The following is a 17873-nucleotide window of genomic DNA, read 5'->3' on the forward strand; positions in this document are numbered from 1 at the left end:
AATAAATAGTAATAGTAAATGTAAATGAAACATTATGGGATTGTTATGAAAATACTTATATAATTGAAATTTTATTCACACTTCTAGTGAAGTAATTTGGAATCTGTGCAATTAAAAAATTGTTCCTGAAACAATCCAGAGATTGTGAGGAGATCTTTGAGTGTGTAACTTTTAATGTGACAAATTAAATATATCCAGAAATTGACTAAGCTTCGAATTTTTGGAAAAGATTCAAGAGAAGTTAACATGTGAGATGGCCATTCAAGAAAGTGAAGAAGAAAATGTTCTTGGGGCGCCTGGGTGGCTCAGTTGGTTAAGCATCTGCCTTCAGCTCAGGTCATGATCCTGGGGTCCTGGGATCGAACCCCACATTGGGCTCCCTGCTGAGCGGGCAGCCTGCTTCTCCCTCTCCCTCTGCTGTTCCCCCTGCTTGTGCTCTCTCGCACTTTCTGTCAAATAAATACAGATAACACTGTACCACTTTACAGATAGTGAAGGTGCCTCAGGACAGAATATTTACAATTCCCCCCTCCCATTCCTTACAATATTGCTGTCATTTATTTTGCTTATCCATAAGCTGTAATCACCCAGTACCTTGTTGCTATATTGAGTTTGAACAGTTATCTATTACATCAGTTAAGAATAAGAAAAAAATAAAAATAAAAATAAATAAAATCTTTTTAAAAAGAAAAGAACATGTTCTCAAGTAGCATGGGGTGAAGGTGGAGTGCAAATTCAGGTTCAGTTAGGAACATTTTGTAGGTCACAACCTTAGAGAGATAGTAGTTTTAAAAATATGATTACATGGAGGGATATTAGCATATTTAAAACATTTTAATGTAGAAATAGACAAAGGACCTGGGTTAGGACAAAGGAGAGCACAAAAACTTATTTTCACTGATTAAAAAAAAATTAGATGAGTGGTGACAATTAAAAAAAAAAACGCATCAGGCAACCAACTATGGGAGAAGATATTTGCAAATGATATACCTAATAAGGAGTTAATACCCAAAATATATAAGAACTCACACAACTCAACCAAAAAAAAAAATTCTGATTTAAAAATGCACAGAGGGGGACGCCTGGGTGGCTCAGTCGTTAAGCATCTGACTTCGGCTCAGGTCATGATCCCAGGGGCCTGGGATCGAGCCCCGCATCGGGCTCCCTTCTCGGCGGAGAGACTGCTTCTCCCTCTCCCACTCCCCCTGCTTGTGTTCCCTCTCTTGCTGTCTCTCTCTCTGTCAAATAAATAAATAAAATCTTTAAAAATAAATAAATAAAAATAAAAATGCACAGAGGACCTGAATAGACATTTTTCTAAAAATGACATACAGATGGCCAACAGACACATGAAAAGATGTTCATCATCACTTACCATCAGGGAAATGCAAATCAAAACCACAATGAGATATCGCCTCACACCATTCAGAATGGCTAGTATCAAAAATATAAGAAAGAACAAGTGTTGGCAAGGAGGTAGAGAAAAGGGAACCCTTGTGCACCATTGGTAGAAATGTCAATTGGTGCAGCCACTCTGGAAAACAGTATGGAGATTCCTCAAAATATTAAAAATAGAAACATGATACAACCCAGCAATTCTACCTTTGAGTATTTACCCAAGGAAAATGAAGACACTAATTAAAAAAGATACACCCATGCCTATGTCCACTGATAGGCAAATAGATAAAGATGTGATAATACAGGGGCGCCTGGGTGGCTCAGTCAGCATCTGCCTTCGGCTCAGGTCATGATCCCAGGGTCCTGGGATAGAGCCCTGCATCAGGCTCCTTGCTCTGCAGGAAGCCCGCTTCTCCCTCTCCTCCCTGCTTGCACTCTCACTGTCCCTCCTTCTCTCTCAAATAAATAAAATCTTTAAAAAAAAAGATGTGATATACATACATGATGGAATATTACTCAACCATAACAAAGAATAAAATCATGTCATTTGTGACAACAGGAATAGACCTAGAGGGCATTATGCTATGTGAAATAAGTCAGAGAGAGAAAGACAAATACCATATGATTTCACTTATTTGCAGAATCTAAAAAACAAAACCAATGAACAAACAACAACAAAAAAGAAACAGACTCACAAATATAGAGAATGAACTAGTGGTTGCCAGTGGGGGTGAGGGTAAAGGGATAGGTGAAACAGATGAAGGAGACTAAGAGGTACACACTTCCAGTTATAAAATAAGTCACAAGGATGAAAAGTATGGCATAGGGAATATAGTCAATAACATTGTTAATAACTTTGTGTGGTGACAGATGGTAACTATACCTATCATGGTGAGCATATCCTAATGTACATAGTTGTCAAATCACTATGTTTTACACCTGAAACTAATATAATATTATGTGTCAACTCTACTTCAATAAAAAAATTTTTAGAAATTTTAAGAACACATGCCATCTGGGATAAAATCCCATGAATTTTTGGAAGGTAGATTTTTCTTTAAAGTGTGAAGGTACCAGTCGGCCACATTGGAATGAGGAGATTTGGGGGGAGCACTCTCAAATCTCTAAAGTGAGGAAGTAAGTGGAGCCTTCTACTTTATTGAAATTCACTTCAGTGGATAAAGAAAATGTGGTATATATACACAATGGAATATTATCCAGCCATACAAAATAAGGAAATCCTGCCATTTGCAACAACATGGATGAATCTTCAGGACATTCTACTAAGTGAGACAAGTCAGAGAGAGAAAGACAAATAAATACATGATATATATATATGATATTGCTTACATGTGGAATCTAAATAAAACCAAACTTCCAGAGAGTTGAATGGTCATTGTCAGGGATGGGTGGCAGGTGAAATGGGGAGATGTTTGTCAAAGGATACAACCTTCCAGTTACAAGATGAACAAGTTCTTGGGTTCTAATGTATAGCAAGTATAGTAAGTATAAGATGGATCCACATGGATGGATCTCATCCCAGATTTCTTGACAGGTGGGTGACTTGTGAGAACAGATCCAGTATAGATCTATTCTTGGATAGGTGAATGGACATCAGCCTTGCAGGATGTTGTAGAAAAGACACCATTCAAATAAAATATGTTTTACTCTCAATGAAGAGTAAAAAGACAACTCAAAAAGAAGAAAAAAAGACATAGGACCTATGGAAACATTTCACAGTAAAAGAAATGCAAATGGGCATTTCACATATAAAGAGAGGTCTTCAACGGAGGTCAGAGAAAAGTAAATTAAAAAATATCATGTTTGTTGTGTGACCACCAGCTTGTTAAGTTAAAAGGTTGCTGGGGCACCTGGGGGGCTCTGTTGGTTAAGTGTCTGACTCTTGATTTTGGCTGAGGTCTTGATCTCAGGGTCATGAGGTCTAGCCCCACATTGGGCTCCATGCTGGGTATGGAGCCTACTTATAAATAGATAGATAGATAGATAGATAGATAGATAGATAGATAGATAGATGATAGATAAAAGTTTGCTGATATGGTCTTTCTGAGATTAGTAGAAACACACCACTTCATACATGAATGTAGGGAATATCAATGATCAGTGATTTTGAGAGACAATTAGGGATTCTTTATCAAGAGTTGAAAGATACATATTCTTGCATATGATTCTACCCGCTGGAAGACATTTGAACATGTACTCAGAAATGCCTCCACGGCTGTTACTGGTGGGCATGCAAATAATAGCACAAAAACAAAGAAAAATACATATAAATCAGGGATCCCTTTGATTATCCTAGACTTTGAAGATAATCCCCTTACACGGGTGCCTGGGTGGCTCAGTCTGTTAAGTGTCTGCCCTCGGCTCAGGTCATGATCATGGAGTCCTGGGATCGAGTCCTGCATTGGGCTCCCTGCTCAGAGGAGAGCCTGCTTCTCCCTCTACCCCTTGCCCCGCTTGTGCTCTCTCTCTCAAATAAATAAATAAAATCTTAAAAAAGAAAGATAATCCCCTTACATGAGGGACATGGAAGTAAAGCAAATCAGGAGGCCTGTGAAGGGCAACAGAACAGGGCAAAAGAAGGGGAAACACCCTCAGAGTCACAAGGTTCTGTCATTTCCTTCCTTGTTGCTTCTCTGGAAGTCTCCGGGGAATCTTCTGGAGTCAAATCATCCTCTTCACCTCTTCTTGCTTACAGAAGAAACCATGTTAAGTGTCTGGACCTGCCCCAGCTTCCTGTCCCTATCTGGGCACTGGGAAGCAAGGGCACAGTCCTTACTCATTTTATGGGGTGAGAGAGGCACTGAAGGTTCTATGAACTTTGTCAAGGATTCTTCTTCCCTCATGTCAGATCCAGCCCCCAATTCCAGGCAGCTCCCCATGGTTTCTTGAGGTACAATGAAGAGATGATGTACTTCCATTTAGACTCTTTTGCTATTCTGCCCGATGTATGCAGTTTCAAGACTTCCCTATACATCTCCACCCAGATGACCCTCCAGGACTACAATGAATGAATGTTTGTCTCTCCCAAGCATTTAAGAAATTTTAACATAGGGGCGCCTGGGTGGCTCAGATGGTTAAGCGTCTGCCTTCAGCTCAGGTCATGATCCCAGAGTCCTGGGATCGAGCCCCACATCGGGCTCCTGGCTCAGCCGGGAGTCTGCTTCTCCCTCTCCCTCTGCCTCTCCCACTGCTCATGCTCTCTCTCTCTCTGTATCTCTGTGTCTCAAATGAATAAATAAAATCTTTAAAAAAAAAAAAAGAAATTTTAACATACATATATTTTTTTTAATTTTAGAATTTTATTTTATATTTTTATATATTATATATAATATAAAATTTAAAATATATAATACACAATAATATATAAAATTTCAAACATGTTAAATATATATAACATATAAAATATATACTATAAAATTTAAAATGTTATATTTTATATAATTTTATAACATATATTTACATATATAATATCTAAATTTTATATATTATATTGTATATTATATATACTATTATTATATATCATTTTATGCTCCTGAGTGAGGAACCCTGAAAGATATTGAGCTCTTTGTATGTTTCTGTTGCATTTCTCTGTCTGAGCTTGGAGATGGCTGTGCATGCAGGATAAAGAAAAAGTGTCCTTGGATTCCAGTTCTAAGGATGGTTTCCAGTACCCACATTCCTCACCTCACCTGATCCTGCTGTCAGTCTTGCTAAAAGGCCTGTGGTCTGGAGTTGCTGAGGCTTCCTTAGTTCCAGATTCTCTTCCTCATTTGAGCCCGAGGGCTGGGAAACAAATGCCCCACGCCCCACACATCACGGGACACCTCCTGGTCCTCTCCGTATGTCCAAAGGCCTGACAACAGTTCTTGCACATTATCTGTGGGTCGAAGAGAAGGGTGGTCAGTGAGTCAGCATCAATCACGGGCAGCTTTCAAAGGTTATCATCAAGACATATTTTTTGATTTGGGAATTGGTTTTTCTGGAGGGGACACAGACACGTGGCTTGTGAAATTCATGATGCAATCAACAGTCATATCCACAACCCATTTTATATAGGGACACAAGGGAGGCACCTGGGTGACTCAGTCAGTTAAGCGTCTGCCTTCGGCTCAGGCCATGATCCCAGGGGTCCTGGGATGGAGCCCCACGTCAGGCTCCTTGGGAGCCTGCTTCTTTCTCTCCCTCTTCCTGCCACTCCCCCTGCTTGTGCTCTCTCTCAAATAAAAAATCTTAAATAGGGACACACGGAGAAAAGATCAAAAGGTCTCAAGATGATGATAATGATTCAGCTGTCCATATCAGCTCAGATCGTGGATGCTGAGCAAATTCCACGGGGCACAATGTAGCTTCCAGGATCACTGAGGAAGGATGAGGATGAAGGGGAGCCTCAGTTGGTCTTTATGTTGCCGAAGGAGGCCCCTCTCAAGCACCAGCGCTAACCTAATCAGCTCAACACAATCAACTTTGATCTAATCATCCCCCAAGATATAAAGGGATTATTTACTTCCTGTTTACTTTTCCTCCGCCTTTTTATTTTACCACGCCTGTATGTATCTGATATCATAAACCATAATTTGATAAGTCTAATTTCCAAGCATTTAAGAAATTTTAACATATACGCATATACGTTTAAAGCTAGAAATTACTTCCTGCAAGTGCAAGATAGGTACACACGTCAATAGACTGTTTAATTCTGTATCATGACTTTTCTCTCAATTGTTTCTGGAAAATCCCCTTTTTACACATACACCTCTAGTTCACCCCATTTCACCACTGTTGGTCATTTATTTGTGTCGACGAACTGGACTTTTTGGTTTTAATCTCTGATCCTAGTCATTGGGCATTTGTTGTTTCTAATATTTTCCTTCCACTGGCAATGCTGCCATGAACATACTTGGGCTATGTTCTTGTTTGCTATGATCTTCCCTGTTGCTATGAACAGAAAGTAAGGAACTAAATTTCTGCATCATCGTGCTCATGAATCTTCATGTTTAAACAGATTTTTAAATTTTTTTTTAAGATTGTATTTATTTTGAGAGAATGAGAGAGTGAGAGAGAGCATGAGAGCAGGGTGAGGGGCAGCGGGAGAAGCAGACTCCTCGCTGAGCAAGAAGCCCAATGCAGGGCTCAATCCCAGGACCCCGGGATCATGACCTGAGCCGAAGGCAGACTTAACCGACTGAGCCACCCAGGCGCCCCCATGCATCTTCACGTGTAGCGACCATATTGTCCCTGGGGTGGTTAAGCCAATCACACCCACTCTAACCCTGGAGGAGAGTCTTCAATTCCCCACATCATTGCTACACCCAGTAATGTCTGAATTTTCACTGCTTGTATGTATGTGAAATAGTGGTGGTTTTATTTCCATTTGTTTTATTATCAGCAATGCTGTATGTAACATAATATAATATCCATTACAGGTGAATTGTCTTTTTGAATTTCTTTTCCAATTTATTGTGGATTGTTTTCCTTTAGTTTTAATGGGTAGATATTAGTTTTTATATATTCTGGATATATTTCTGAGTGATGGGAATTGCAAGTATGTGCTTCCATTTTGTAACTGGTCTTAAATTATATTTTCAGACAGAAGGTACCAGTTTTAGTGATATAATAAGTGACAGTAATGTAGGAACTTTGTTTAGATCCTGGTTCAAAAAAATAATTTAGAGAATGTGTTTGAAAAAAAAGTGTGGTGGTGCGCCTGGGTTGCTCAGTTGTTAAGCGTCTGCCTTCGGCTCAGGTCATGATCCCAGGGTCCTGGGATCGAGCCCCGCATCGGGCTCCCTGCTCTACGGGAAGCCTGCTTCTCCCTCTCCCACCCCCCCGCTTGTGTTCCTGCTCTCGCTATCTCTCTCTCTGTGTCAAGTAGATAAATAAAATCTTTAAAAAAAAAATTTTTTTTAAGTGTGTTGGAGTAATTTGGGAGAATGGATTATGAACTGGGTATTAGATGATATTAAGCAATTTAAAAATAGGAGCACCTGGCTGGCTCAGTCAGTAGAGCATGTGACTCTTGATCTCAGGGTTGTAAGTTTGAGCCCCACATTGGGTGCAGAGAGAACTTAAAAATAAAATCTTTAAAATAAAAAATAAATTAAAAAAATAATTTTGTGTTGTGATAGCCTGGGAGTCTTTTTTATTATCTTTTAAAAAAAGATTTTATTTATTTACTTGAGACAGAAGGAGAGAGAGCACGAGCAGGGGGTGGGGCAGAGGGAGAATCAGACTCCCTGCTGAGCAAGGAGCCAGATGCAGGACTCGATCCCAGCACCCTGGGATCATGACCTGAGCCGAAGGCAGATGCTTAACCAACTGAGCGACCCAGGTGCCCTTTTTATTATCTTTTATATACTTGAATAATTATTTATTAGAGATGAATCTTATGGCTCATAACTTGTTTATTAGAGAAATACAGAATTCTAGGATTCCATCAAAGTATTCCAGCTCCATTTCCCACCCAACCCCCATCCCAAAGGAAAAGTTTGGAGTGGTTGATACAAGACTGGCAAAATGCTGACATATCTTGAAGTGATCTTAAGGGTAAATAGAGATTGAATTTATTTTCTTTAATTGTGTGAATGCTTGAAATTTTCATATTAAAAGCTTTAAAGAAAATAAATCAATATTGGGAAACTATCTTCACCATTAATTATTTTTAGTTCGTGCTGGCTTCATTTTTATATAAAGATGTATGTCAGATGTACTCATGGGTAAGATTGACTTGTAAATTTACCTACAGAGACATCCAGTCCTTAAAGATCCAGGGCCGAGTTCCTGCTCTCTTTTGCCAAGAATGGGAAGACGGGAGAGAAATTCTCCACTTGGGTAATGGGTGAGTTTCTCTCACCTCTTCGGCCTCCCACCTGCAGGACTGAGGCCACAGGCCTGGGGTAACATTCTGTGGGGAGAGATGGCTGTATTGTTCAGTTTGATGAAATCAGAACTCATTTTTTTTTAAGGTCTGATTCTCCTGTGACTCATAATGAAATTATCAGTGAGAAGAATACTGAAAACATGTTTTTCATTGATACGGAAGAAACCCTTCTGATGAGCCTACGTAATCCTTGTACCCTTCCTTGGGCAGCACTCACTTCTCATTTCACGGTGGAAGAAGCAACAGAAATCTCGCAGGGTCTTAAATAGTTGTGGGTGGGAGCTGGGCCAGAAATAAGATAGGGAGGAGTCCCCTGTCTTCCAGTCCCTCTGCCCCCTGGCTTTGCTGTCCCGCTTTTTGACACCATGACAGGACCCTGCGAAAGTCTCCCCTTAGCTAAGTGTGGGGCGCCGCACTGGAAACACAGCCACCAACATCACTTCCCTCAGACCAGCCCAGGTTCTGATGAGCGGCAGGAAGATGGAATTTTTCCAGCCAATAGGAGTGAACCACGCCCTGCGAGGGGCCTATAAAAGGCAGGTCCTAGAGGCCAGTCCACACTTCGGAGTCTGAGCGTCGTAGAGAGAGGATCGTCCCTGTGGGTTTCAAGATGGACCTGGGAACTGAAGGCTCAGACCCGCGCAGCCCCGCCATGCGACACCCCACTGACCAGCCGCCCTGCCAACAGAATTCCTTTAAAGAAACGGGCTCAGATGTGGCAGAGAAACCACTCGAAGGAAAAGAGGAGACGTTCTCTTCCGTGTTAAGAGAGAGCTGCACCCAGCGGCAAGGTAGGGATCTGGGCAGTTTGTGTATGGAGGCTGGAAGGAGGGGTAGGGGTCGGGGGTTTTTTTGAGATAGGTGATAGGAAATGTCACCCAGTCCTCAGAGGGGCTTTGAGAAATATGGCAACGATCCCCTGGAACCACATTGCCCTGGTCCACCTCTGACACTGGCTGACAACCTCAGTTGAGAGAACTGTCCACAAAGTCGATCAGGGATGGACTAGGGAGTTCTGTGGGCTTCGAGGGAGGCCAGTCACCGAAACTCCCTTTTCCTCCAGGGTCAGTGCCCAAGACCGATGAGAATTCCAAGGAAACTGAGCTCAAAAGAGACAGCGGCGTCTCTGGATCAGGTAAGAGTTTATATTCCTGGGGAGGAGGGACAGGACATAGGGTAACTCAGTCTCCCCGGTCAGAGAACTGGGAGCTCTAGGAACAGCTGGGAACCTAGTTTTGGTTGCCAGCTTTGGTCCTTGTGTGTCCAGGATGGACTGGGGTGTTGAGGGTGTCCTGTTGGAGGCAGTCACAAGACTCTCTTTATCCACAGAATCGGAAGGCTGCTCCAGTTCGGAGGGCTCCAGGAAGAGGGAAATCCCCTCCAGGCTCTTGCTCTGGGCCTGGAGTGCCGACAGAAAAGCAGGTGAAACATGCAGGGCGTGGGCACGGAGGGGGTATGTTGAGTTGCTGAAGCGAGTTAGGAGGCTCTGGAATCCAGGGAGCATTTGGGGACCCTGGATGGGCCCGGCGGCGCCTCATCCCATCAAAGGATGGGGCGGGACGGAGTAGGAGACAGGTGGAGTTCACCCGAGGGAGTGGGGGGTCCTGGGAATCCATCTGGCAGGGGGTTCACCCACGTGCTTCCTCGGCAGGGGCCTCTCTAGCAGCTGAGCGCAGTGTGACCCCGGGGAAGAAGAGACCGAGGGCGCCGGACGAGGACCACGGCAGCGAGGGCGAGGAGACCGCGGACGCCCGCCCCAGGAGACGCCGGGCGCGGCGCGGCGGGCGCGGCGGGCGCGGCTGGCGGAGCAGACACAGGTCCCCGGGACACCGGCCGCCTCCACTTCGGAAGAGGCTGGTGACCACCCTGCGCGCCCTGTCTGAGGCCATCTATCAGGACGTGGCTCAGGCGTGCGAGCAGCAGGAGCACTCCCCGCTGACCTGGGAGCAGCGCTCGGGGCTCGGGGAGCTCTGGGGACCTCTGGACGCGGCCTTGCAGACCGTCTACGCCATGGCCAAGCAGGCGGCCTACGTCTTCCCGGCCGAGAGCTGGCTCGTCCCAGGCCCGCCGCCGGGCCCCGGGGCTCCCGCTCGGGGTGGGGGAGAAGCCCGGGGCTCCCCGGGGCCCGAGCTGGGTTAGGCCCGCGCGCGTCCGCAGAGCAGGGCGCGCAGCTCCGGGGGTGAGAACAGAACCCCGCTACGGCTCAGAGTCTCCCCCCAAACGAGCAGGGCGTGTTTTAGACACAGTGTGTCAATAAGTGCTAGAGGACCCGGGGGTGGTCCGAGGAAAGGTACTCCCAACATGGACTCAGAATGGGGAGATAGACATTTTCGTGTATTTTGAGTATCTTGGGACAGCCCTGCGTTATTTTATAATGAGAACACGTATCAGGGTGCAATTCATACGTCTTTGCGTATTTTAACGTGTGGCGAAGTAAGCATACTTATATCCTCCCCTTTGATCCTGAAACGGCTCTAAGTCTTCGGCCTCCCGCCTGCAGGACTGAGGCCACAGGCCTGGGGTATCATTCTGTGGGGAGAGATGGCTGTATTGTTCAGTTTGATGAAATCATAAAACCTGAGTCAAGATGTATTCATGTTATTGACCGTATGTATTTATTCTTACAGCTGTCTCATATTATATGCCTAATTTTAAATTTTCTTCTATTTTATAGATTTCAAGTTATCCTATTTATGAGAGGATATTAAAACTAACGTAGATAGTCATATTTTATATATTTTCTTTTATATAGTTTCCTATTTGTATTTTATACTGGGATCACAGAGTCTTTCATCATATAAATGTATATAATTTTCTGTAAGAAAAATAAACATTTTTGGGTATTGTCTTATATTTGGTTCATAATTTCCATATTACATGTGATGAAATAAAAATTAATACCTCTCATGTATTCTACTTATCGAGATGGAGTTTGTTTTATGGCAGGTGTGGGTTAGGAGGCTGCTTCCTTTTCACCTCTACTACATTTCCACCTTGACTTTCCTCCACCTAGAAGCTCTTATTGTAGGTAGGGGATAGCAGTTAATCATCCTAATGAATGCGGCAATTCAATGATAATATATTACAAATCAATTTGAACCCATGACATGGCTTCAAATTATATAAAACAAATGCCTGCATATGTACAAAAATTACAATTTGCAAGTTATATTTGGGGATTGAGGATGCAATTACAAAAGGATCAAAAAATAAAATTTTAAAATAGTAATACAACAAAATAAGATAAAATATCAGAATAAATCAATGAAAATGTATCAAATGTATATGAGAAACTAACTAAAATTTCTGAAATATATGAAAGTAGACATCAACAAATATAAAATCACATCAGTGAAAATTCCATATTATCAAACATCAATACCTAAACTAATTACACAAATTTAATTTGGTCTATCAGTTACTCATTGGAGCTAGGCAGCTTATTGCAAAAAAATCCTACAGATGAAAATACAAATAAGGATAGGCAAGAAAACTCTGAAAAAGAAAAAAAAATGAGGATAAAGTTTTAGTTAAGCAAGATGAATAAGCTCCAGAGATCTGTATAATATTGCACATATAGTCATCAATGTATTGTACACTTAAAAATCCATTAAGAGGATAGATTTCATGTTAAGTGTTCTGAAGGATAAAGAAAAAAGAGGAAAAAATAAGGCTAGCTAGCTCTCTGAAACATGTTTCTTGAACGAGACAGGTCAGTGGAGATAAAAATTCAAAAATTGACCAAAGTATTTGAGAAAGTTAATAAGCAAGAAAATATTGGGGATGGCATCATTCCTACTTGGGGTTTGGGAACTTGATATTACCATCACAAAGGTAAGAAATTGATTTACTCTTCACATTCTATAACAACGAAAAATACAACCGCATGGCCAAAAACCCCCCCCAAAAAACAAACAAAAAAACCTCTTTTCAATACAGACTCTGCCTATTAAATTGAAATAGAAAATACACACTGACTCCCTCCTGCTGCCAGGACAGTGGGCTCCGTGAAGGTCATGGCAGCCAGGACACGTGGGAGAGAGGCAGCCAGATCCTAAGATATGGGTGTGTGGTTCTGTGACCTCCCCTCCCCTCAGAACTGCAGTGAGAGGTCAGGCTTGGGGAACTGAGAATATCATTGGAAAACTTTTTTTTCCCCCCAATTGTTACTTGCCAAAAAAGAATTACAAATTCCCAGTTAGCATCTCTCAAATGTTTGGGAGAGGCTTTCTCTTTTCCACAAGCCCTGGAGGTAGACAAGTGTTCAGGGGGAGGGCAGGAAATGCTGAGGTCTGATAGTTGAGGGACTGTTAGTGAAACACCTGAATTTCCCTGGATTCTCTGCTCTGCTGAGAAATTCTACCCAAAATAGAGTTCTTTCTAATACTCAGACCACTGAGATGCCGTATCATTTAAGTTATAAGCATAGACATGAAATCAGATAAAGTGCCCGAAAAGGATTTGCAGAGTTATAATCACAAAGAGAAGAATATGCAGATGAGGGGCGCCTGGGTGGCTCAGTTGGTTAAGCGACTGCCTTCGGCTCAGGTCATGATCCTGGAGTCCCTGGATCGAGTCCTGCATCGGGCTCCCTGCTCGGCGGGGAGTCTGCTTCTCCCTCTGACCCTCCCCCCTCCTCTCATGTGCTCTCTTTCTCTCTCTCAGATAAATGAATAAATAAAATCTTAAAAAAAAAAAAGAATATGCAGATGATAATTTACATTGGGACTCATTGAACTTATTTGCCAATATATTTGAAAGTGTAGATGATACCGAAATTTGTTAGGAAAATATGCTTTGTCAATATTGATCTCCCTAGTGGTAACAGAAAGTCTGAACAGAGTAATAACTACCCAAAGGGAGAAGTTTATGAGACCCTCACAAATGAAAGCACCAGGATCAGATGGTTATTTTTTTTTTTAAGATTTTATGTATTTATTTATGAGAGATAGAGGCAGAGGGAGAAGCAGGCTCCCCACAGAGCAGGGAGCCGACACGTGACTAGATCCCAGGACACCCTGGGATCATGACCTGAGCCGAAGGCAGACTCTTAACCGACTAAAGCCACTCAGGCGCCCCAGGATCAGATGGTTAAATGGGCAGATTCTATCATTCCTTTAACTCTCATATGAGCCAATACTCATTTAAATAGCATTGGGTGGTTACCACATCCTTCCACAGCTATATTTTTGCCGAGTTTTCAGTAATCAGCTCTGATTGCTTTTATAATTAATTAAGAAACCTGAGTTCAAAGTAATCATTTGTTTTCCCTACACACAATCAAATACTCCGATACCCAAGTCGGAGATCAGAGCCATAGTGGTGGACAACCCTTAGTTCCCAGACACACAAATACACAAACATTACACGCAGGTGCAAACACCCACACATACGTACAACACTCAAATGCACAGCCGTATACCCTCACACAGGTATACACACTCACAAACACTCCACAGCAAACCCACACTCATGCACATATTCATCAAATACAAGCATACACTCACATTTACACACCCTCGCCCCTGCGCTCACGTTTCCAGTCCCACGTACGGGATCGCATTCGTAGTCAGCGTGCACATGTGTATCTCAATGTGCTCAGATGTGGGAGAATACAGAAATCTCCTGAACTTGGATGCCTGAAGATGGGGGAGAGGAGCACTTTCCACCTTTTTCACTCCTTCCATCCCTGCAACAACCCACAAAGATGATACTTACCAGGTGCAATATTTTAGAGTGCTGTGAGCATTGCCCGGGCAGAGCTGGCACGTGCAGGCATGTTGTAGAGCAGGGTACAAATGAGGACAGAGGGAGGGGCTTAGAGGTGGTGTGCAGAGAGCATGGGAGTGTGGAGGATGCAAAACTTCATAGGCATGTCGTGCCATAACACTCGATAAATGCAGATAGGTACAGAAAAGCAAGGCGGAGGGCTAAATGAACCCTGAAGTCCTGGATCAGAGTCAAGGACATATGAACACACACTTAGCTGTGGGGACACGAGTAGACAGGTAGATAAAGAGAACTACAGATGTATGTGTAAAGAGATCTCGTAGGTCGGTCTACTCAGAGGGCCTAACAGCAATGAAATGCCAGGAGAAAGGAGCACACCCAGCACCCACATCTTTTATCTAACACTGTTCTCTAATCAAAGCCTCCTTGGAGATATGGCTGAATCTATGACAGGAGCAGGGAAAATACAAGATGAGCCTGGAGCATCTTGCAGTGACAAAATATAAGAGTAAGGGGCGCCTGGGTGGCTCAGTTGGTTAAGCGACTGCCTTCGGCTCAGGTCATGATCTTGGAGTCCTTGGATCAAGTCCCGCATCAGGCTCCCTGCTCGGCAGGGAGTCTGCTTCTCCCTCTCCCACTCCCCCTGCTTGTGTTCCCTCTCTCGCTGTGTCTTTCTCTGTCAAATAAATAAATAAATAAATCTTAAAAAAAAAATGTAAGAGTAAGGAAGTGCTCAAAAAACAAAAAACTGGGGGCCGCCTGGGTGGTCAGTTGGTTAAGCCATTAAGGGTCTGCCTTCTGCTCAGGTCATGATCTCAGGTTCCTGGGATGGAGCCCCGCATTGGGCTCCCTGCTAGCGGGGAGCCTGCTTCTCCCTCTCCCGCTCCCCCTGCTTGTGCGCTCACGGGCACACTCTTATTCTCTCTCAAATAAATAAAATCTTGAAAAAAAAAAAAAACTGGGGACATAGCAAAGGGACACAGTAGCGAAACCTGAAAGGACTCTGCACTGCACCCTGTCAACAATTCTCTGATACCAGCTGGGTGTCCTGCAATTCCACGTCATTCTGACATTCTTTGCTTAGTACAGACCGCACAAGTTAAGGGCAAGGTCCTTCCCGAGACTGCCCCCAGTCACAAGTCACCACCTACAAGGCAGGCATTCCCAAACCCGGGCATCTGCCAGGCAGCTACAAATTTAAGGCTTCCCACAATCCCCTCTGGCTGGATATTTGCTGGGAAGACTCACAGAACTCAGGAAAGTACTGTATGTATGATGATCCTCGATAAAGTTAATTTGTCTATCGGGACCCCTAAAACAGAGGCCACCCCAGTAGCCCGACCCGCATCACAAATCTAAACCTAAGTTAGACTGCTCTTACTTACGTGAAACACCCTGCAAGGAAACCTAACATACTCCAATGACAATCCTCCAACTCAGCTTCAGCTAGCTGACCTTACCATGGAAAACAGTGCCTGCTGGCTTTATAAGGACATCCCTGACTTTCTAGTCAGTCATGCCAGGTTTCTGCATCACCTCTTCTAAAATTCGCTCTCGCCCCAAATCCCTCAGGAAGAGCGCTCCACCCTTGTGAGGCTCTGTCCTCCCCCAGATCAAGGGTTGTCTTTCCTTGAATAAAAGACAGCAAACTCGTTACTAAATTGTTTTAGTTTTGTCGTTTGACATCATCTTATTATAAAGGACAGCAATAAAAAGCCAAATGAAGACATCCGTAGAGCAAGATCTGGGAGGGCTGCCCACATAGTAGCTTCTGTTCCCCACCAAGAAGCTCCCTGGAGCTTCTCCAGATTTTTAAATTAAGGTCTCATTACCTAAGCATGGTTGGTTAAATCACTGGCCGTATGACTGAACTCAGTCTCCAGTCAGCCTCCTTCCCCTCCCCAGAGGTTGGGCAGCTGACTGTTCCAATCCAATCATGCAGTTGGTCTTTCAAAGGTGTTCAGTCCCCTGTTCTGAAGCTATGTGGGGAACCCCTGCCCACAGTTGCCTCCTTAATATAATACAGACACTCCTACCACTCAGAAAATCTCAAAGGTTTTTGGAGCTCTGAGCCAGGAACCTGAGACAAAGACCAGATGTACATGTGTATACATATTTTATTATACCATGGCTCCCAGTGACCAACGCTGGAAAAATTTAAGCAACAAAATAAATTACATAGCATTGAATTATAGCACAAAGTATAAAATACATATAAATGAGTTGAAGAAACAAATAAACAAGGGAGAAGTGACACAGCTTCCACACAGAAGAATGGCAAATAATATATGGGGCTACTTTGCCCTCCAGGAGGAGGTGCTTAACTCAACACCCCACCCCCACCCTCAAGCACCCTCCCTCCCTCCCCGGACTCCACACTTGACTGTGGGCTGTGCTTAGAGTCTCGCAAAGAATAGAATATGGAAAGGCATGCAGAGTAATTTCACAGTGGAGAAGCCTGGTAAACACTACCTTTGCTAACTGATCAAGATTAACATCATCCAAGATAACTCATGTTAATTGCATGAACTTCTCAGGCCAGATGCTGTGATGAGATGTGATATTCTTCTCAAAAACCCATAAACCCAGTCTATCCATGAGAAACACTGCAGACAAATTCAACTTTAGAGGCATTCTAAAATGTATGGGACCAGTACTCCTCAAACCTGTCATGATAAACAAGGGAAGTCTGAGAAAATGTCACAGAGCAGAAGAGACTGACGACATATAATGTGATGTCCTGGACTGGATCCTGACAGAGAAAAATGACAGTGTTAAAACAACTGGAATGTAAATAAAGTCTGGAGTTTAGGCAATAGTAACATACCAATGTTGGTTCCTTAGTTTTGACAAATGAACCATGGTAAAGTTAAGATGGTAACATTTGGGGTACTGGGTGAGAGATATTTTGGAACTCAGTGTTATCTTTACAAACTTTCTGCAAATCTAAAGTTATTCCAAAATAAAATGTTTACTTTAAAAAACTGCAAATGTTTATGATTTAATAACAGAATTATATTAAGGTATTTCTTTTTAAAAAGATTTTATTTTTTAAAATTTTTTTTTAAAGATTTTATTTATTTATTTGAGACAGAGAGAATGAGAGACAGAGAGCATGAGAGGGAGGAAGGTCAGAGGGAGAAGCAGACTCCCCGCCGAGCAGGGAGCCCGATGCGGGACTCGATCCCGGGACTCCAGGATCATGACCTGAGCCGAAGGCAGTCGCTTAACCAACTGAGCCACCCAGGTGCCCTAAAAAGATTTTATTTTTAAGTAATCTCTACACCCAATGTGGGGCTTGAACTCACGATCCCAAGATTAAGAGTCGCATGCTCTACCCCCTGACCCAGCCAGGCGCCCCTAAAGTATTTCTTTCTTTTTTTAAAAAAAATATTTTTTATTTATTTGACAGAGAGAGACAGTGAGAGAGGGAACACAAGCAGGGGGAGTGGGAGAGGAAGAAGCAGGTTTCCTGTTGAGCAGGGAGCCCGACTCGGGGGCTCGATCCCAGAACCCTGGGATCATGACCCAAGCCGAAGGCAGAGATTTAACGACTGAGCCACCCAGGCACCCCGCCCTAAAGTATTTCTATGTTTGAGTTAATACCCTTTTATTTTTCCTTTCAAAGGTGTCCATTTTGCTCCGGTGGGGATTTCAAAAGGGATAATACTCCTCGTTAAACAAAATATATTCACATCTTCCAGCTTCAGATTGCTACTTATCTACTGCCCCAAGCTTGGTGAAATGCTCCTCTGTAACCTCTTTTAACCTCAAGTTGGAAAAGCAGAAGTCCATCTTGAAATGTCTTTTTTGCCAACATAGCCAACTGCCACCAAGATTTAACACAGAA

The 17873-nt window shown here is 43.1% G+C and overlaps 1 protein-coding gene across 1 annotated transcript; it reads left to right on the forward strand.

Moving 5' to 3' along the window:
* Nucleotides 1-8903: 8903 nt before the first annotated feature.
* Nucleotides 8904-10432, forward strand: LOC110573711 (protein FRG2-like-1). Its single transcript, XM_021682323.1, has 3 exons — nt 8904-9084; nt 9357-9428; nt 9945-10432. Exons 1-3 carry the CDS (start codon nt 8904-8906, stop codon nt 10430-10432), a joined length of 741 nt encoding a protein of 246 aa, XP_021537998.1.
* Nucleotides 10433-17873: the final 7441 nt, after the last annotated feature.

This window comes from Neomonachus schauinslandi, chromosome 16, assembly GCF_002201575.2.
Source record: "Neomonachus schauinslandi chromosome 16, ASM220157v2, whole genome shotgun sequence".
NCBI classification, from domain to species: Eukaryota; Metazoa; Chordata; class Mammalia; order Carnivora; family Phocidae; genus Neomonachus; species Neomonachus schauinslandi.